This window comes from Diadema setosum, chromosome 14, assembly GCF_964275005.1.
Source record: "Diadema setosum chromosome 14, eeDiaSeto1, whole genome shotgun sequence".
NCBI classification, from domain to species: domain Eukaryota; kingdom Metazoa; phylum Echinodermata; class Echinoidea; order Diadematoida; family Diadematidae; genus Diadema; species Diadema setosum.
In genome coordinates this window covers 7,437,254-7,459,478 of record NC_092698.1, presented here as the reverse complement: position 1 = coordinate 7,459,478, position 22,225 = coordinate 7,437,254, and the positions used below count along the sequence as shown (strand labels likewise).

Sequence of the window (22,225 nt, the reverse complement as noted above, 5' to 3'; positions counted from 1 at the left end):
CAAGGAAGGCAATGCTCTGATTATGGTACAGTATATGCTGTTGTGTTTTGTATCTATTCAGTGATTATTATCATTCTCACAATAGCCGGACATTCCAGCGGAGAAGATCCCAAAGCCGGTCATCAACGAGGGTTTCGTACAGGACCTCAAGAAGACCAGTATCTCCTGCACTTTCGATCCTCACGACAGACTCTTCAGAGCTCATGGTGGGTGTTGCTCTTTCCATTGTCTGCAAGTTCTTGTCATTGACACAGATCACTTGATAAACTTAGAGGGGCATAAGAAAGAGCTGCTGTAATACTTTACCCATAATCATGATGATATAAAATCTGTATACTAGTGTACAAAATATATGAGTGCTGTACAAAGCTATCACATCACTGCCACATTGTTGTTGCAGCACAAATGAGAATATAATGATATATCCTGAATGCCAATGAATGTTGAGCTTCAAAATTCTATAACTTCCTTACACGTATGTGTTCAATTTTAATGACACTTTGACTTTACTTTTACTTTTTACCAATATTCTTTTACTTTAACCAATATAAAAAACACTAGGACAATTTCTAGGTTTCAAAGCTATCGTGTCATTACTTTCCTTTTTTTTGTGTGGTACAAACATAATCACTCTAATTGAATAAAACTTTACTGAATGCTAAATGCATGGAATACAACAGTAAATGAACTCCTTAACAAACATGATAACATTGAAAGCGCTCACAAGATGGCAGCAATGAAAGCAAGAGATTATTAAGCAGAGGGATGAAGGTTGAGGTATGAGTTTTCTTCAGTTTGTCTCCCTATACAAGACCAGGGATAGCCTGGTGGTAGTATTGCTGCTCAGAAAGCAGTAGATGACAGGTTCGAGTTCCTTGGTTGCTTTTTCCCGTCATGTTTGTTAAATACAATCATAGCTTAGCAGTTGTGATCTTACAAATTTTATTTGTAGAGGGAGACAAAATTGAAGAAAACTCACACCTAAAGATGACAGTACCCTGCATGTCAGGAATCAAGAATCATCTATCATTAGTCATCATCACACAATGACAACCTAAAATATCAAATCATATTTGAAATAGAATATTATGCTGATACATTGCTCAGTGATGCAGTACTTTCTTACAGTTTAGTGAAAGTAAAATTCTCCTCAGTGCTCCAGATGGCTGTAATAACAGAGTGAAATCAAACAAATAGAATGGAAAGTTTCATTCAAAGCAGAAATACAATGTGAGAGTTAGGTTATTTAAGAATTGCCCAACTTTTCACAAAACACCGATATTGATATCAAAACTCACTCATCAGTTTGTTCACAAATAATGGGCTAATTATCAGGTTTTGGAGAATCGTGTGGAGTGATTTACATCACCAGCTCATTCAATGTGTATGTTTGATTACACCCCATGTCATTAATTCACTAAATCGTTTGAAACTTTGATGAATCCCATAACTTTCCCTCACATATGATTTTAGTAACATTTCACCATTTGTATGATGTATTTTGTGTCATAAAAATGGCATGGAAATGCACATGAAGTTGGGATTGATAAAACAAAAGCACTGGCCCAAATCACTGGATGCATATATCAGAGTTTAGCTTTAAAGACCCATGTTATCAGATGATTACAAGAAAGATATTATCTCGAGACAAAGTTTGAGGCATTGAGACCCTTCGGACTACAGGCCTGTTCGCACACACTCACAAAACTGATGGTCCTGAAAATCATATTTAGCGACACGATGTGAATACTTATAGTTTTTGTGTTTGAGCAATGAAACACAAAAGAATCATTAAAACTCACAGTACCCATCAGGATGCAAAAATTGGTCTGGCTTGATATGATATATTTTTTTTAATCCGAAGATGCAACTGGCCTCAGCAGGTCTGCACACATGGGTACCCAGGGTCATTCTACATTCATTGTTCAGGCATGTGCAGTCTAGATATTCAAAGCACCTTGGGTGCAGCCGTGTGATTTGTGTGTGTGTGTGTGAATGATGGCAAAGAAAATCCTCCACACTTCTTAAGGTGAGAATGCAGCTTATGAAACAATTGACAATATCACAATCTGTGGAAATAGTGTGATCAGTACAGTTCCAGCTTGGCTGTGGCCTTTGCTCCATCCAGTTGCTCGTGTTTGTACAAGGATTTATTGTTACAACATAGTCAGGCATGTCCCCAATAATACCCTACAATCCACCTCTCTACTTTAATTCAATTTTCCATGTATTCCCACATCGCGAGAAACTACCCCTCCATTCACATTTTTTCAGTATGTACTGTTGAATATTGGGGTTGGAGCTTTGTCCACATGGCTCTGTATGTGACAAACATTGTTTTTCTTATGAACCTAACACAAGTTTTAATGAAGAAAATGCATTTGTGCAAGGGCTACCTCCCCCTTCTCCCCCCCCCCTCCCCCCCCCCCCCAAAAAAAAAAGAGAGAGGAAAAAAAAAGAACAGCAAGCAAACAAACAATGTTGTGTTTGGGGGTCTAACCTTTAAGGCCCTTTTGATTTGATCATCCATTTAATATAGGCTAGAATTAAATACCACATTTAACCTGGTAGACTCCCTGAGCTTTTACAAAACATACTCATTCACACAATTTTTTTCTTCTCATATTCCAATCTTTGCAAGTGAAATTTGACATTCATGATACCAGTGATGTGTGTAGTGTCAGTGTCATTCACTTTCACGGAGACGTTGATATTCTGAGAGGTCATTGTTTTGTTCATTTTGGCTTGGTTGAATTTTAGCCATCAACCAAATACAAAAATTAAGGTTATATACAATGTGTTTCAGTCAAATCTTGACTATAACAGGATGAGAAGAAATTTGATGCATCACAAAGCATTGAGCCAATCCAAACAGGGGAGTGTTAGATCACAGAATGTATTTGTCTAAGAGATCAGACGGGTCATGTTGTGTTGTAACGGGATCAGTTGGTGCTTTAAGCAGTCAAACTCGGTTGTCTATCAGAGCCAGTCTGCCCCCGTTAAGTACTGTGTCACTCCTCGCTAAAGTTGACTTTGATAGACACAGTAAAAACAATGAACAGAATTTTAGTAGTTACATCAAACCAAAAAAAAAAAAAAGCATGTGGTATATACATGTATTATGCAATGCTGACTTGTGAAAACATCGTAATACTTTGAAGCCAATATTTAAACAGGTTTTTGTGAAGTCATAAGTGTATACCCACTGATGGTATGTGATGAGTTCTCTTACTTTTCAGGTCATACCCTTCATGATGTGTTCACACTGAGGGAAGGCAACTTTGAACGCATCCCAGATATCGTCATATGGCCAGGTACAGTCAGTTTCTGTTTGTCCGGTAATAATCTGAAGAAAAAAATGCCACTTTGGAAGAGTATACTGTAAAACATGATATATTTGCGGCATAAAATTTTCACAAATTGGAGCCGACAGCCTTTTCTGCTGCATGAAATTTTCGCGAACTGCCACTTGCATCAATGCATAAAATGTAGACAAGAACTTTTGTGTGCATTTTAATTTCGCGAATCTCGTCGCTCGCGTATTTCGGCGCGAACATTCCTTGTTTTACAGTATCCAGGAGCATATTGCTTGGCAATGAGATTTAAGCAACTAATCTAGTCAAATATGAGCTGAATATGGAGATAGCATTAAATATTTCTGACTTAGTTGATATCATGAAAAATCTGCAGCAGGTGTAAAAGCCTGTGGTCTGCGAAAACATATGCATGGACACTGAAAAAATCATAAGAGTATTTGTTGCAACTGATTGACAAATTGCCCTACATCGACGTAAATAAGCACTGAATTGATCAGTGTTTTAGTAGTAGCCATGATAAAAAATCATGGGCGTACATACTCGAGCAGGATTCGAACCTACGACCTCCTGATCACCGGACAGGCGTCATCTCCACTAGACCACCGAGCTTTCGCCCGACAGCAAGTGTTGGTTCTAATCCTTATAGCATGCAGCGGGTACTGCTTTGTTATTCAAATTCATGAAAATTCTTCCGTCGTGATGTTTTCATTGCAACTGATTGACAAATTGCCCTACATCGACGTAAATAAGCACTGAATTGATCAGTGTTTTAGTAGTAGCCATGATAAAAAATCATGGGCGTACATACTCGAGCAGGATTCGAACCTACAACCTCCTGATCACCGGACAGGCGTCATCTCCACAAGACCACCGAGCTTTCGCCCGACAGCAAGTGTTGGTTCTAATCCTTATAGCATGCAGCGGGTACTGCTTTGTTATTCAAATTCATGAAAATTCTTCCGTCGTGATGTTTTCATTGCAACTGATTGACAAATTGCCCTACATCGACGTAAATAAGCACTGAATTGATCAGTGTTTTAGTAGTAGCCATGATAAAAAATCATGGGCGTACATACTCGAGCAGGATTCGAACCTACGACCTCCTGATCACCGGACAGGCATCATCTCCACTAGACCACCGAGCTTTTGCCCGACAGCAAGTGTTGGTTCTAATCCTTATAGCATGCAGCGGGTACTGCCATGTTATTCAAATTCATGAAAATTCTTCCGTCGTGATGTTTTCATTGCAACTGATTGACAAATTGCCCTACGTCGACGTAAATAAGCACTGAATTGATCAGTGTTTTAGTAGTAGCCATGATAAAAAATCATGGGCGTACATACTCGAGCAGGATTCGAACCTACGACCTCCTGATCACCGGACAGGTGTCATCTCCACTAGACCACCGAGCTTTCGCCCGACAGCAAGTGTTGGTTCTAATCCTTATAGCATGCAGCGGGTACTGCTTTGTTATTCAAATTCATGAAAATTCTTCCGTCGTGATGTTTTCATTGCAACTGATTGACAAATTGCCCTACATCGACGTAAATAAGCACTGAATTGATCAGTGTTTTAGTAGTAGCCATGATAAAAAATCATGGGCGTACATCACGACGGAAGAATTTTCATGAATTTGAAGAGTATTTGTTGTTGGCGTAGAGTTGAGTCAGTGAGGAATAGGATGCAAAGTTAGCACAGTGCACCACAGTCGCTGGATGATCTCTGATTCTCCTCCTCTCTTTCTCTTCACAGACAGCCATGATGAAGTGGTGAAGGTCGTTGAACTATGTTCCAAGCACAATGTCTGTATCATTCCATTTGGAGGTGAGTCATTTAACAAACAGCAGTGCTCTGCCCCTATTTTGTTTCTTATCTTATCTTTTTATCGTTCTTAGAGCAATTATCATCACCAGCAGTTATCTTATTATTACTATAACTATTATTTTCATTGTCAGTATTGTCTTTTTTCTTCTTCTTATGATGCTGCTGATGATGATTATTGTCATTATTATTGTTATTATTATCATCATTATTGCTATTTTTAATTGTAATATTGATATCATCATCATTATAAGTATTATTCAGTTCCAGTGCAAACAGTCAAAATTCACAAGCAAATCAAGATACAATATATTCAGGCCAATCTTGGGTGCACTGGGTTAGGTTGCCATGGTACTGAAAAAGCCTACCCAATAAATGGTCTGTAGACCTTATTCCTCTTCCCCACCCTGGTGCAATCAGTTAACTTAGACTAACACCAAGGCAGTGTTGTATGGTACTCATATGACAATTTTATGAGCGGTAGACTTGGTACCCGAGAACCACAGCTTTCCAATGAGAAAACAGTATTATATCTGTATCTCTATTAAAGAGAAAAGCTACCAATTTTCCTCCTTTGAGAAAATACACATTGCATTTCTATTATACAATGCAATATTTGAAGCAATCCTCTTATGACTGTGAAGGCAGCCTCCTGGAAAGCAGCAACTCTTAAGGCAGTATTAAAACTGCCATGGTTAGTAACTGGTTCCAGTTGCAAGTTGTCCAGGGATATATGGAGCATGTGTTTGTATGCTTAAAGTTTGTACCTCTCTTTTGAAGAACATTTGTGCAGTTTGTGTATTGTTCAAATGCTCAATTCGTGCTTCAAAGTTGTACTTTTGATGTCTTTTGTGCATTGCTTCAATGTGTTTCTGCACAATGTTTTATTCCTTCTCTTCCCAGGTGGCACAAATGTGACGAGGGCAGTGGAATGTCCCATCGAAGAGTTCAGGATGATCGTCTCTCTAGACACATCACAAATGGTAGGATTACTTCTCCCCAAAGACTGCACTTTTTTTTTACCCTGTGATGTCTGCAATGCACTAGATGAGATCTGGATGGTCTGAAAACATTCTTTATTGAAATGCTTCCTCAACATTCCTGCTGCTATCATGAATGCAAATGCTATTTGAATCTTTTCTCTTGTAAAATTAAACGTCTAACTTCCGCGCACTGAGACTTCACACGATCAGAGTGCAATGCAGTTAATCAAAGACATTTCTAATTATACGTCTGTTTTGACAGCAGATCTAAAGCTGTGAACTTCAGATATATACATATAATGCTAATCAACATATTAAAAAAGCATATTATTTCCTTCAAATTTTCCACACACACACACAAAAATATATATATATGTATATATATATATATATATATATATATATATATATATATATATATATATATATATATATATATATATATATATAATCACCTCTGGTCTGTACCTCAAGAATTATTTTTGAATTTTGTAGAGACAATGTTCACAGCACACTCCATTTAAATGCATCATCATTTTGCCAGTTACTCTTCATGGTTTGGAGGGCAGGCACTTGTAAGTGGAAGGGAGAAGTTTGGGTCATGGTTATCTCAGCTTGCTGATGGATTACATGATGCGTTAGGAAGTGTATCCCACTTAACCAAAGTCTCCTCCCACAAAAAATCAATTGTGTTTGAAGTGTTACCATGATTTTTTCATTACACTGGTGCTCATGTGTGTGCCTGAGTCCTAATTAAAAGGCAGCAACTGTACTCATTGTACTGTGTCTACAAAATTTTGTAGAACTCACTGTCACAAACTCTGTACGTGCTGGGAGAATAAGCACAATCCACAGTCTCGGAGTCAACCCCATAGTTTATTGAAACCTAACCTTGGCCTTTAGATAGAAATGTTTACAAGTTTGCTTCCACACAATGATAGTACTGTGATCTGAGTCAATACAACAGGGTAAGAGCGGTGCTCTTTTTATGCTTATCGCCTTTTGATGCAAAGCGCCAACAAGATAGTAGTATCTGATGGCCAAAAGATTATGTGTCAGTTACAGATTATTACCCGCTTCTGTACTGGAGTTCGAGTGTGTGAGTTATGTCTTTAATAGCCATATCATCGCTGGGGTGACAAGACCTTGTATCTGCAAATTTGGTGAAAATGACTTTTTTGGATTAATGGTCAAATAATGGGTTAAGTGATGTCCTGTCCAAATCCCAATTGTCTTACTCCAAAAATGAAGCCACCACGGCATGTCAAAGGAAAGGCTATCCCATTCACTATAGTGCTTTGGCCGCCATGTTTTTTGGCTCTCCTGAACATTTGACATTTTGTAGATACGGGGTCTTGTTGCCCCAGCGACGATATATATCAGTATATCAACTGTAATATGATATAAGTCCAATTTATCAAAACCTGGCTGCAGTGCATGCCTAGAGCTCCAAGAAACAATAATCTCATTGTCAATAAAAAAAGACATAAAGACAAAACCTTGAGGGGGGCATTTCATGAAGGAACTTGTCGGATAAAATGTCCGACAAGTCAGTTATATCCGACAAGTTCAGAGAAATCAGCCAATCAGACTTAAGAATTTCTCAAAACTTGTCGGATGTAATTGACTTGTCAGATATTTTATCCGACAGGTTCCTTCATGAAATGCCCCCCAGGTCAGAATTTTGTCTACCCGTAATACTGTGATGTTGCTGTTGGGGCACCAAAACCTTAAGTATCTAAAAACTGTCAAATGTTTAGGGGAGCGAAGAAACATAGCCGCCAAAGCTCTCTAACAAATAGGATGGCCTTTCTCCTTTGACATGCTGCGATATCTTCATTTTAGGGGTTAAGACAAAGAGGATTTGGGCAGGTCATCACTTAACTGATCAGTTGACAATGAATCCAAACAAATGATTTTCACCAGAATTTGAGATGCAAGGGCTTGTCCTCCCACCGATGTTTAACTGGCATTTCTTTCATTCTTTCTTCTTCTTTTTTTTTTTTGACAGGCAAGTTTTACAAGAGTTAAGAGAGGAAATGGGTTCTAATCCTTCCTATCTCATCACATCTGCTATTAAAAGATCAAAGTACATCCACTATAGACAGATAGCCAGAGATCAAACTCTTACAGCAAAGTTCCAAAGATCAAGGATTAGTAGCTGCCATGTTGAAATCTTTACAGAATTACGGATACTTTTGTGAATGACATTGTGCAGAAAAATTGTCATAGTACTTTAAAAGTCTTTGTGGTACAGTTTCTTTCCATGGTATAGTCAAAACATATGGAAGAGTTAAAGTTTCATCAAAATTTTAAGTTATGTTCTTCCAAACTTTTGCATGTTTTGAGAAAAAGTCATATTAGTCAAAAGTCATGTACTGTATATGGCATATATTTAGCTAGTCTAATGTTTTACAAATCAGGACTTCCTGACATTTTTGTGAGTGGTTAAATTCAGGATTGTGAAATACAACAATGGATAGAAAAAAAAAATGTATGTATGCGCATCACATTCTTGTCAGGTTCAGAGTCATTATTTTTGCACGTTGTTAAATTCACAAATAGCACACAACTTCAGAAAGTCATGGAAAATAAGAACTTTAGAGCGAAATATGTGGCGTATACAGTATGCAAATATGATGAAGAGATCATGTCATCGCATGCCATTGCATTTCTCTTCTCTATCTATCCCAATAACTGCCTCAGAATCGCATCCTCTGGGTGGATGAGAAGAATCTGACTGCTCACATAGAGGCTGGTATCTTTGGCCTGGATCTGGAGGACAAGGTATGCAGTCTTTATCTTTAGATTGGTAGAATTAACATCTCGGTGAATGTGCACATTTACAGTGTGTTAACAGACAGATATTTACCGAGAATGTGAAGTTTTGATCTGAAGACATTTCTGTCAGATATCACCATCAGGTAGGCTTACAATGTAGTGGAAAAGGAGACAAGATTCTGTGGCTTCAGTGAAACCATTCTGTGATTGCCATTTGATTTTGGTAATTAGTTAAATGTTTGATTTTAATGAATGTTAATCAGAAATCATTATTGGCTGCAGTGGATAGGACCTATAAAAGGTTTTGTCCCTTCATTGTCGATAGGGCTTGTGTAAAGAAATGTTCCACTGCGGTGTGTGGTGGATGGAACTGGTATCCACGCATGTCTTTGCACGTTATGTAATACTGGCTCAGAATAGCAGGGGATTTATGAATATAAATTAAAGACAAATACTGATGTCGAGTGAACAGGTCTATGATAGTCCTTGATTTATTCAGAACTGGTCCTATTAACTTTGCAAGACATAGTGCTAGAGAGTGTGTCCAGCAAGCAGCCAGAGTGATGTGGAAAAAATTATCTCACAATTCGTATTATTATTTGGCTGTTGTTAAAGAGAATGGGCATTACATCTGAAAAATGATTTCATTGACAATAAGGGAAATTGTATATTTCATGGTATAGAGCACTTTTATGGTGAATAATGATAATATTTATGCACTCTTCAGGGAATTGTTAGTTAATGATGAATGATCCCAGAGGAAAGATATTACTACTCTGTGAAATGTAAATTTGTCTCTCATAATGTACTTCAGTTCACTGATTGTACTATATGTAAGATATATATTTCATGCATATGGGGAGAATAGAATATGTTTATATGTCTACTTCCAGCTGTCCAAATATGGTCTGTGCACGGGCCACGAGCCTGATTCCTGTGAGTTCAGCTCCCTGGGTGGCTGGGTTGCCACTAGGGCTTCTGGTATGAAGAAGAATGTCTATGGAAACATTGAAGACATGGTAAGATTTGCACACCTCTTCCACATGTGCTTGTGTATGTATGTGCCCCCAAGAATGATTTCTTTTTAAGAAGAATACATTTTGCCAAGGTTGTTTCATTCATTAATATGATTTGAAGTACAAAAATTGTTTTATGTCTTTAGGGAAATCAGATGATAGCCACTTCTTATGACATGTCGTCCCCCTACCATGTGATTTGATGCAAAATAGAAGTCCCTATGATCAGAGGGGATCACCCTCTCCCATCCTACCTACCCCCTATGTTTTACTCTATCAATGATATTCCTAATTTAAAATTAACAGTATCTGCGCATGTGTTGATATGGGAATATGGGCGTTTTATACACAGATATATAGACACACACACATGATCAGCCTGAAGGTAGAGATCAATTTTTTTATCACTAGTAGTTACAGTTTCACAGATCGTGACACTGCAGAGGATAGAATGAGATTTGTGTCCAGGATTGGTGTTAGTATCACAGTATATAGTAATTTAGCTGAAAAGTTCAGTGACCTGTGGTAATGACAATATTAGTGTTGACTTTTGTGAGTATGTTTCTGATCCAAGTGCACTGTGGCGTCTTTCAAGTGTCAATGCAAGGGCACCATGTTAACAGATTTTCACGTAATTGATCTTTTCCAGGTTGTACACATCAGGATGGTCACACCAAGTGGAATCATTGAAAAGAATTGTCAGGTATAATTTCCTCATTCTTTCTCTCTCTTTTTTTTTTTTTTTTTTTAAAGCAGAAGTGATCCAGTCTGTGATTTGGTTTGAGGAAAAAAATGAACAAATATTATGACAAAAATTTTGAGGTCAACCATACACTGATCAATTTCAATAAGCTTGTAGTATTTTGTCTGATTAGATTCCACTTATTTCCAGACAGTCACACTTGTAGACACACAAGGGCCAACCAGGAATTAATGTCGTTGTTTTGTAGTGAAGATTCAAAAGATTTCATTTTAATCGCAAGCAAAGCAGCCACAACAGCAGTGAGAGAAAGAAGTTGATAGTCAAACCCTTGTTTAAAGACAAATATGTCTCATCACAGTTAAGCATAGAGTTGCTTTCAAACTGCTCCTACATGACCCACTGTATTCTACGTATGAGATAAATTTGTTTGACAATCTTATTCAATCACTCCAGTAATTTCAAACATGATATAAGTTATCATCAAATCAGGAAGATTTATTGAAAGTCAGTGTGATGTGCAGTTGTTGAATCAGTTCTGAAGCTTGTGTGTCATTAGTTATGATTTTCTTGCTATATTTCATAGATCTGTCATTCAGTGACATGTTTATAAAAATGCAAACATATGTATACATATATTAATTTATGTTTAGCAGTGTACATTTGCATGGCTCATTTAACAGGGTGCAAGTTCTGTTAGGCAATCCAATAACTTTTATATGAAATCCGTAAACCTTATCTCTTAAACTTCTGTAAGATTTTGTGTCACTCTTAATGAATGCGCAAAGTAGAGGAGAGTCCTGAATTATCTACTCTCTTTCCACAGTGCAGCTACAATGATTTTGAAAATATCTTCTCTCTTTTTTAATACAGAGTAGTCACTCAGGAATGATGGCACATGGATTGTGCTTAGTTTTTGTCTTGTTATACTGTGCTCTCTTGTTATAACGAAGTCCACGGGACCTGCAGTTTTCTTTTGTTATATTAAAATTTCGTTGTAACCAAAGATTAATTCATGTAAAGATACATAGATGGTAATTTTGACACCTGATTTTTTCAGCTTGTTGTAACAAGAATTTTGTCATAACCGTGTTAGTTATGACGAAAGTGCACTGTTATAAGAATTATTATGATGAATAAAGTGCAATCTATTTTCTTTTCTGCGAAGGTTCCTCGTATGTCAACAGGACCAGACATACATCATTTCATCCTTGGATCAGAAGGTCGGTGGGGCATATTGTGCTTTTAATGAAACCATTAGTGACCTGTGACACCTATTTTGAATCATTCTAATATGAACAACTCTTGTTCACTGAGAAGCTGAAAGAAAATTAGTCAATTGAAAAGAATCACAGAAAATGGTGAAGCAAGCATTCTAATCTATTATATCATTCACACATTTCATAGGTAAAGCACGATAATCAAACTTGTCATTGGCACATTGTTTCACAGTTTTATAACAGTTGAGCCCTATCTGTATCAAAAGTATTGTACAGTCAAACTTGTCTTAGCAACCACCTGTCTATAGTGGCCACTAGAAACAATTTCCTCCAAAAGAAAAAACATGTTAAAGAACCTGTCTATAGCAGCCACCTGTTTATAGAGGCCACATTTTTTTGTCTCCCTTGGGTGGTCACTATGGACAGCTTTGACCGTACTTCATATGTGGACAAGACAGGCAGACATGCAGTTCACACATGTGGATGGATGTCTTTTGTACTTAGTGCATTTCAACGAATAAACAAAGAAAGTGCCATTTTTTGAAATCCATAGTATACTGAGTTTGCAGCCGTATTCTGTCTCTACTTATTACGTATGCATGCAATGTGGGCTTTATGTCTTGCAGTGCATCAGTGACAACAAAGCCCTCTAGTGTGCAAATACACTACAGGCCAGCAGAGAAGTGCCCTAAATGCCTCTAGGGTGAACTATTAAATTATGTTGAGAAGCAACCATGCCTGCTCATGTTTAAAGATTGTTGAGCTATTCATGGTCAGTCGGCAGATGTTGGGAGTACCATCTACTGTGTGTTCCACCTTTCAGGTACTCTCGGCGTAGTGACAGAGGTTACACTGCGGGTCCGCCCGCTTCCACCCTGCAAAAAGTATGGCTCCGTCGTCTTCCCAAACTTTGAGCAGGGCGTGTCCTTTGTGAGGGAGGTGGCCAGACAAGTAAGTTAGCAATCTGGAAAACTGACTTGTTTCAGACTCTGATCAACTACCATGTAGAATGGTAGGTTCCCAAAACAGGCAGGTGCTTATTGATAATGATAATGAAAGTCATGAAGATGATAGTGATGATGATGATGATGGTGATGATGGTGATGGTTGTGATGATTATGGTGATGATAATTATGATGAACGGTGATAATACTGATAGTGTCAGTAATGATGGCGGTAATGATTGTAATAGTGTTAGAAAAATGATCATCATTGAAATTGAAATTGAAATTGATCAGGTTTATTGCCATCAAAAATACACAGATGGGTGAAAAGTCTGAAGACTTATAATTCCCGTTTACAAATTACAAATTACACATAAATACAAAATGATACCTTTTACAAAACTAAGAATGTCATTATCAAAAAGAAAGATTAAAATTATGAAGAATCGTTACAAACACCTACATCATATGAGATGTTTTGCCCTCGATGTCCCTTTATGATCCAGCAGGTGTATTATATGCATATCTGGCAATGTTAGATGTTCAAAATGCTCTCTTATGTGGTCCTTTGACATTTCTTACAGCGATGTGCTCCAGCATCCATCCGCCTTATGGACAACGTCCAGTTCCGCTTTGGCATGTCCCTGAAGCCACCCTCGGAATCCATCTGGTCATCTCTAGTGGACAGTCTGAAGAGGGTGTATGTCACCAAAGTAAATAACTCTTTATGCCTTGGACGGTGTCCACTCTTGTGTCACTTCCCTTCAAATTTAAAAATGATATGGTCAACCTCGCCTAAGTTGAATATATTTGGGCTGAAGAAGTAGCTTTGACTTCGAAAAAATTTGACTTATCAGGAATTAGAATCAATAGAATATACAGAGAAGAGAACCTGGAAAGACCTTCGAATTAGGTGATTATTCGACTTATTTGAGGTCGACTTAAGCAAGGCTGGCTGTATTTTCTCTCATTGACTGAGGTATCGTGCCAGATATGCATTAAGAGATATATTCATTAAATGGAAATTCATTGTTGTCTTTTATTTTATTTTGTTGTATGTTTGTATTCATAGTTCCAAGGAAGAAACAGTGAGAGGCATATAAATCAGCCTGGAAGTGCATTGACATATTTGCTGTCATACTATTATCTTTGTTTTGTGTCCATGCATAATTTCAAAAAAATTACTGTGATTTCACTATCCCCCCACCCTACATACACCCAAGACTGCTAGAAGAGTAGTGTGGAATCTTGTCAATCATTACTTCATTGTTGATTATACATAAAGCTTGCATTGTGATAAGGTGAATATATATGGTAGTGGGGTCTAGGGCAATTACCCCCTGGGCAATTACCCCGGACCCTTCCCCTGTCCCTAATCCTAATCCTAATCCTGAAACTAATCCTAACCATAACCCAAACTCCTAACACTAAACCCAACCCTAACCCTAATCTTAACTCTAACCTTACCACTAACCAGTATTTAGCCGGGGGGTAATTGCCCTCTGGGGGTAATTGCCCGGATACGATGGTAGTGAGCCAGTTCACTCTTGATGCTTTCTGTTCATTGAGAGTGCATGTACTCAGCATGGAGAGCAATGTGTGCACCTGTGTATGGTGCCATGCAAGCAGACTCAGGGCAGATGTATAGAAGTTTAGCAAATCAGTTGATGTGTTCGCCTCAGTGCTAGATAATGATATGATTCATGTGCATTTGGTATTACATCCCTCACTAATAAAACCCTGTTTAATGATTGGTCTGCATAGCATCATGTTACTATCAATAGCACATGTTACTATCAATAGCACACATAAAGTGCTATCAGTATCAGCCTTATAGACCACTGTGTAAATCTTGTCCACTGCAGTACACTGATCATCTACGCTGCAAGATACATGAACAATTTTATCGTAACAAATTTTTACTCCTTTCTTTAAGATTCGTAGGAGGATATAAAATGAGCATATAATGCTTTGTCTTGAGCTACTCATGAAATTATGGATTTTTTTTTTTTTTTTTGTGACAGAAATTGCACTATTTTCTTCAGGGCAAGAGACAGTGTTATTCCTGCTACCTGGAAAGCCATAAGTTCAACGAGAGCCTCTCAGTGTATTTGATATTTGTTTAGTATGTTCTGTTTTTGTGTTCATACTACAGCTGAAGGGCTTCAACCCAGAGGTCATGGTGGTTACTACCCTGCTCTTTGAAGGCACAAAGGAGGTAAGCTTGTTCACATAGCATAGAGGCTTGGGCAAGTTATGCTGACCCAGTAGCATTTGTTTTGGTCAAAACAGAAAGATATAGGAAACCAATAGTACCAAACAATGCTCAGCATGCAGCAGATTGACTTTGTAGTCAACAATGCTATAACGTATTATTCTTTTGCAGAGTGAATTTTATGTGTAGTGTCACTGTTGCCAAGTGTTTAACACTTTCAAGTTACTTTCCTCCCTCAAAGAAGAAAAAAAAATATTTTGAAAACTAATTACAGAAAACAGACAATAATGCACAAAAAATTACAACAGAATTACAAAGTTATCAGTCATCATAGCAATTTCTGGAAACATTGATGGCCTCTGTGTGAAGAAATCAGGTTCCACTGTCTTCAAAGATGAGTGAAAAAGCTTGAGGTCATGTACTTGTTATCAACACTGATTGTAATTCAACAAATTGGCACATCCGCTAATTCGCTCTTTAATGTTCCAATATTAATTGTAAATGAATCTGCCAAGCACATCCTGATTCCTTGTTTAATCATTCTGGCCTTCATTGGAGACTACTGCATTGTTACACCTAATGTGGTTGGCATTACTTACAGTAATGTCACGCTGTTTTGTTTTGTTTTATAGCATTTTTTTTTTGGGGGGGGTGGCAGTTTATCAATAGTCCTAATGAAATAGCTTTGGAAGGTACAGAAGAGTACCAGCTGTCCTAAGGGAAATTTTGGAAGGAAAATGTAATTTTTTTATGATAGATGCATATTCAAACATCTTTATTATTTTATCGTGTCCCTTTTAACCCATGCAGTCTTGTATGTAGTGACAAGTTCCACATCTAGGTGTCTAGCTAGTTGTCATTGGTTTGCATTATCTACAGGAAGTTGCAGCCCAAGAGAAGAGGGTCTACGCCATCGCAGCAAACTTTGGGTGAGTTCTGGAAAGGTGGCGAGTGGAAGGTGACTGTTGGTGACAGGTGTTTAGTAAAAAGCTGTATTTTATTTCATTTCACCCCACTTTCTCAAACTTTTGTTATGCTGCCGATGATGACAGAATGATACATCATCATGATAGATTAAAAAAATCAATAATAATGATAAATAAAAAATCAATAATAATGATAAATAAAAAAATCAATAATAATGATAAATTAAAAATCAATAATAATGATAAATTAAAAATCAATAATAATGAATAAAAAAATAAAAAATAATGATAAATAAAAAAAATCAATAATAATGATAATTCTGCTGCTACTGCTGATGCTGCTGCTGATTGTGATTATGATAATTATCATTGCTATGAAACAATGATATTGATCATTGTTGCTATGATACTGTATTTGCATAGTTTGTTTTCTTTGTATGTTTCTGTGCTGTCTAAGGTTAAAAGAACGAGACGTGTAAATTTTATCATATTGTTGGAAGATTTATTTGAGAAAAAAAATAAACAAACAGTAATGATATTACATGCTGTTGTACAATTTGATAAGACTGTAGAGACTGCGATTTTCTGAAGAGGAGGTTTACCTGACCAAAAATTGTTGGGAAAGACAAAAAGATGCCATCAAAATCTGACGTGACAAATGCATAAAATCAAGAGACAGATAAATGTTCGTGATTTACTAGTTTCATGCCAATCTTATCTGTATATAGAAATTGTTTCGTATTTTTTCTGTACGAGGATCTCGACGTAGTAATTTAACAGCCATCAGCTTTGGATCCTCAATTTCTTTGGCATACACCATTATCACAGAGACTCCAACCCAAAGCACCTTCTCATCTGGAGATTCTCCCGCCTGAAACCCCTAACAAACGGGAGATTCCAAGTTGATGTGTGCGAAGCGCGAAATTCCCAGGGTTCTAGATGCTCTCTGGTGCTATCTAAGGCTTATTTTTTCAACATACGATAGAAATAAGTGAGAAATCCTTTCCAACGGGAGACAAAGAGCCAGGGCGGGAGAAATTGAATCTCAAGCGGGAGAACGGGAGATTTTGCAAAAATGGATTTTCGGCGGGAGATCTCCCGTCGAAAACGGGAGAGTTGGAGTCTCTGTTATCATTTGACTTCATCTCTCTGATTGTTGTCTCTCATCACTCCATCAGGGGCTTGGCAAGCGGGGAAGACAATGGTCAGAGGGGTTACATGATGACGTACGCCATCGCCTACATCAGAGTAAGTATATTTTCTTGAGTATACTCTGACATTCCTCACTATGTGCTGTATACGCCATACATTTCGCGAGTCTAAATTTTCGCAAATCGGAAATTCCCGACGATTTCGCGAGTGGTTAAATTCGTGATCGTGGAGTTCTGTACCGAACGGAATTTAATGTACATGTTTACATCACATCCAGATCGGGATCAGAGTCAATATTTTCGCGTGTCTTCAATTTCGCGAATAGCACCTGACTCGCGAAATTCGTGAAAATAAAAACCTCGCGAAATATTCGGCGTATACAGTATGTATGTCAATGGTCAGATGACATAAGGGTATAAGAATTAATTTTTGTCCAGCAACAAGTTTGTGTTGTGCTTATGCCCTACTACTAACTGCTTGCCCTATAGCTGCTTGGATGTTCCAGGCTATTTTGACCTTAGCAAATGAAAGAGCTACAAAAATTTTAAGACAGAAACACCAAATTTAATGTTTTTTGTTCTGGTCAAGGTTCTTTGTGATGAATCCTTTCTGGTAGCGTTTGTTTGCAAGTATTCAAAATTAGTAGAGTTACTCTGTAATCCTTTCTCCACTGCTGTTATAGATGGATGGTATTATCAAGTTTCATGTGATGTTGCAAAAGTATTTTTATTGTGTCATCAAAACTTTCATGATCTGAATTACATGCATCACCATTGTCATTTAGATCTTCATCAATGTCATTATGACAGTTTTTCTTCATAATTGTCACTTCTAATATTTCCATATAGTGAAGTGTAAGGTCTGAGGCAAGTGATGATATTCTTTTATTCTGTCCAGTGACAGAGAGTTGCTGGATATAAACTAAGATTATTCCAGAGGTGGTGTCTACCATGTAGCGAACACAATGTCTCCTAAAGGGAATAACAATTCTTCATCATTGAAATTGTCTTCACTTCTTTAAAGATGAATGTAATGTTTTTTGTGTAAATAATGAAGAAAGAGGTCTTTTTTTGTGTGTGTAATGTTCTCAATTTTCCAAACTGGCAATGTGACCAAATCATCAAGCAGGATATACATTGTACAATGATTCAATTGTAAATGTAATGAATATGTACAATCTGCCTGATGGAGAATTAAGATAATACAAAAACAAAAACAAGAGTGTGTTTGCATCATAAAGATCTAGCTACAAACATTGTGTCCATTGTTTACAGTGAATAATATCTTCTGTTGTCATTTTTGTCTTTGTTTGTTACTAGGATTTTGCCATGGATCATTTCATTATTGCAGAGTCATTTGAGACCACAGTACCCTGGGACAGGTAAATACAGCAACTGTAAAAGTGAAAATTGTTGTGCATTTTACACGACATGAAGCCAGCATGAAGATAAAAGCGTGCAAGTTGAATTGCTTGGTATTGTATATGCTGAATAATTCGCGAGGTTTTTATTTTCACGAATTTCGTGAGTCGGATGCTATTCAAGAATATAAAGTCACAAAAAAAATATTGACAAGGATCCCGGCATGAATGTGCCGTACATATATACTTTTCAGTTTGTTCAGTACTATGCTCCATGATCGTGAATCTAACCACGCGTGAAATCATCTAGAAGTCCAGATTCGTGAAAATTTAGACTCGCTAAATATATGGCATATACAATATTTGATATATATGATATATATCAGTATACATTTTGATTTCAAGATGTGTATATTGCAGGGTATAACTGCTATGTTATTTGTAGTTTTTTTCATGTTTGTTAGTCCTGTAGCGTGACAGAATTTGCTGTCGCAATACAGACCAGTTTCCTTTCACTGTAGCGTGTGCTTCCAAAACCCTTAGCTGCTATGGTAGCGGCGACCTGTTTGAAGTGCTTACTGAAATGTCATGAATGTCCACAAAGTTACGAACACATCAAAGTCATCTTGCCTGGCCGAGTGCACAAAATTACTTTTGCGAAAATGTCCACTTTTACAGTGCCTGGCATTGTTTAGAAACCATTCATCATACGTACTATATGCTGGCACTGATGAACTTTGTTTGTGCTGTTTTATGAGGGTTCTACAAACACTCTCCCTCAGTCATCCCCCCCCCCCACCTTCATCACAGCTTTTCTCAGTTTTATGATTGCGTAAAGAGATTATCAAGTCCATTTGCTTATGGCATGCCAGGACTGGACTCCAGGGAAGAACAGCTGTTCCAACTTGGCACATCTTATGCTGGGCATATCCAGCTGTTTAAAATGAATACTACTTCAATTGCTACTACTTCTACTGCGACTACTGCTACCACTAAAGGCATGAATCAATGTCAGTCTCAAAAGGACTGTCCAAACCAAAACCAAGAGCTTTACTTTCAGTGTGAAGGCACACCCATTTCAGAAAGCACTTTCCTGTGTGTCCTCCAACACCTGGAAAAGATAATCTGCCAAAAGAAAACTATAGATATACTGTAAAAATAAAAATTTTCAAGTGAGTAAATGAATGGATGAATTTTGCATGTTTTTAATTCTACTTAATCAAAAAAATAAATAGTGTTTCGTATAACAATCAAAATGTTTTAATGCTTTTATTTTGCACTAGGTTATGGTCGTGCGAAATGTGAAGTGTGTGTGAATTGTTGTTGTTTTCAGCTAGTAAAGATTGCTAGCAGCAATTTATACGAAGGGCTAGGTATCGATCCAAATGTTTTCAATGATCTTTCCGCACAGGGTACTGGACGTCTGCAGAAATGTGCGGGAACGAATCATCAAGGAGTGTGCAGCTGTCGGCGTGGCTTATGAACCGATCGTCATGAGCAGGTAGATTCACGGACAGACGTCTTGTGCTTTTCGTGGGCAGATCAGAGTAGAAGCCAAGTGTGGGGACTGTCAAGAATATTTTGCATCTCAAAACCATCAAATGCTTATGCTTGTTTGAAGATTGCGCTGCTTATTTTCCTATCTCATATTTTCAAAATGAGACATTTAGTAGATATTCTCAAATTATGAGATGCCATAGTGTGAGATTATTTGGAGAGATACATATATGATATTCTATTATTTACAGTGAGTGTGATCATTACTTTATAATTGATGATGTTCAGGGTTGGGGTATATATTTTGCCAGCAACTCTCATACTCTTATGTCAATGTCATCTGGGCCTGATCCATTCCCCCTCTTTTTAATTTTTTTTTCCCTGTGATTATATTCAATCATTCTTGTTTCTGCTTCATTATTCCGCAGGGTAACCCAGACCTATGATGCCGGGGCCTGTATCTACTTTTACTTTGCATACATGTACAAGGGTCTGCCAAATCCTCTTGAGATCTATGAACATGTTGAGGTTAGTTATGCGCTTCACAACTCTATGTTTACAATCAACAGTATTATTAAAAATCAAGCAAACTAGAAATATACTGAGTCTAGAGGATACTGCTCCTAAAGTGATAAAAACACCAAAATCTTCACATCATTCTTCAATAGTCAGTTGTCAGTGACAAGTGGCTGAAATAGCAAAATGAAAGTCCTTCTTTTAAATAAGTTCATGAACAGTTCCATAATAGATGTTTCATCTGAAGGAATTCTTTACTTATCATGTGTGGAACTGTTATTTATCATTCACTTATATGTTTATCCTATCAGTTACTTTGATTTTGGGAGTATTACCTGTCTTACGACACTTTCCTTGATCAAGCCTGATATACTGCTTTCTGAAGTGCATACAGGGTTATTCAAAAACAAACAGTGACGGACATACTGATGTGATTGAAGTTGTATCAGCCTCTGAGTTCTGAACCACACCCTGGATATTGGCAGGACATCTCTATGACTCTTCCGTTACTGCACTGAATTCCACAATTTGATGGGGGAAAATGAATCAGAGTGTTAAAAACCATTGAGCACTCCAGCTTTTTGCCAGTTGACGTAACTCCTTTGTTTCTTCTTCCTAAAATTGCACCAGAATGCAGCAAGAAACGAGATCATCGCCAACGGCGGCAGCTTGTCACATCATCACGGCAGTGAGTATCGCAGATTGCTCGTTTGTTCTTTGAATTATTCCTCATTTTGTTTCCAAAATCATGAAAGTTTAGATTTGCATGTGGGCATCAGAAATATACAACACTTCTTGTCTTTGCTGTACTTGACAGTCTTTTTAAAAGGGATGTTTCTGAGCTTTGGTAAATAAAGCCTATGATTCAAAAGGTGGATTTAGAATGTCTCTCTTTCATCCTCCCCGTTCATGTGCCAAGGTAAGTAATATTGAAATATTTCATAATTTACGGATCAAATGATCTACCAATATGACTGTAGAGCACAGTATGCTAGTACAGTACAGGCATTCTTCTTGTACGACTACCAGTGGATTACGACGTAGTTTCCTTTCTCCGTTGTCAGTTGGCAAGTTGAGGAAGCCCTGGATGAAGAAGACTGTCTCGGATGTCGGGATCCAGGCTCTGAAGGCTGTGAAGGAGAAGCTTGATCCGAATAACATCTTTGGCAACCAGAACCTCATCTAGACCATCCCAACAGCAGGTGTCTTCCCAGAAACATGAGATTAGTGGCGCAATGTCCCAGCTAACATCCAGGCGGTTCTCCCTCTCCTCCTCCTCCTCCTCCTCCTATTATTGTCTTTCATCTATGCCTCTCTTCTCTTCATCCCCCTTCTCTCCATCTCACCATCTCTCCCCTTCCCCTTTTCCCCTTTCCCTCTTCCCCTTCTTCTTCCCTTTACCCTTATCCCTTCTGCCCCTCCCCACCACTTCCCACCCCCTTTCACTCTTCTCCCTTCTTCTCCATACCCCTCTCTTACCTCCATTCCTCTCCTCCTCCTCCTCCTCCTCTTCCTCTTCCCCTTTCCCTCTTCCCCTTCTTCTTTCCTTTACCCTTACCCCTTCCGCCCCTCCCTGTCTCTTCCCACCCCCTTCCCTCTCAGTCTCCTCCATTCCTCTCCATACCCCTCTCTTATCTTCATTCCTCTCCTCCTCCTCCTCCTCCTCCTCTTCCTCTTCCCATTTCCCTTTCCCCCTTCCCTTTACCCTAACCCCTTCCGCCCCTCCCTGTCTCTTCCCATCCCCTTCCCTCTCAGTCTCCTCCATTCCTCTCCATA

The 22,225-nt window shown here is 38.0% G+C and overlaps 1 protein-coding gene across 1 annotated transcript in view; it reads left to right on the top strand.

The window, feature by feature from the left end:
- Window positions 1-21,730, top strand: part of LOC140237853 (alkyldihydroxyacetonephosphate synthase, peroxisomal-like) — a 28,597-nt gene extending 6,867 nt beyond the window's left edge. Inside the window, 18 exon segments of the mRNA XM_072317784.1 lie at window positions 86-206; window positions 3,240-3,314; window positions 5,071-5,142; window positions 6,043-6,122; window positions 8,829-8,909; window positions 9,797-9,922; window positions 10,569-10,622; window positions 11,788-11,842; window positions 12,663-12,790; window positions 13,368-13,496; window positions 14,939-15,001; window positions 15,878-15,927; window positions 17,103-17,172; window positions 18,396-18,457; window positions 19,848-19,937; window positions 20,362-20,461; window positions 21,080-21,137; window positions 21,514-21,730. Coding sequence (XP_072173885.1) covers window positions 86-206; window positions 3,240-3,314; window positions 5,071-5,142; window positions 6,043-6,122; window positions 8,829-8,909; window positions 9,797-9,922; window positions 10,569-10,622; window positions 11,788-11,842; window positions 12,663-12,790; window positions 13,368-13,496; window positions 14,939-15,001; window positions 15,878-15,927; window positions 17,103-17,172; window positions 18,396-18,457; window positions 19,848-19,937; window positions 20,362-20,461; window positions 21,080-21,137; window positions 21,514-21,635 — 1,536 coding nt within the window. The 3' untranslated portion in view covers window positions 21,636-21,730.
- The last annotated feature ends 495 nt before the right edge of the window (window positions 21,731-22,225 follow it).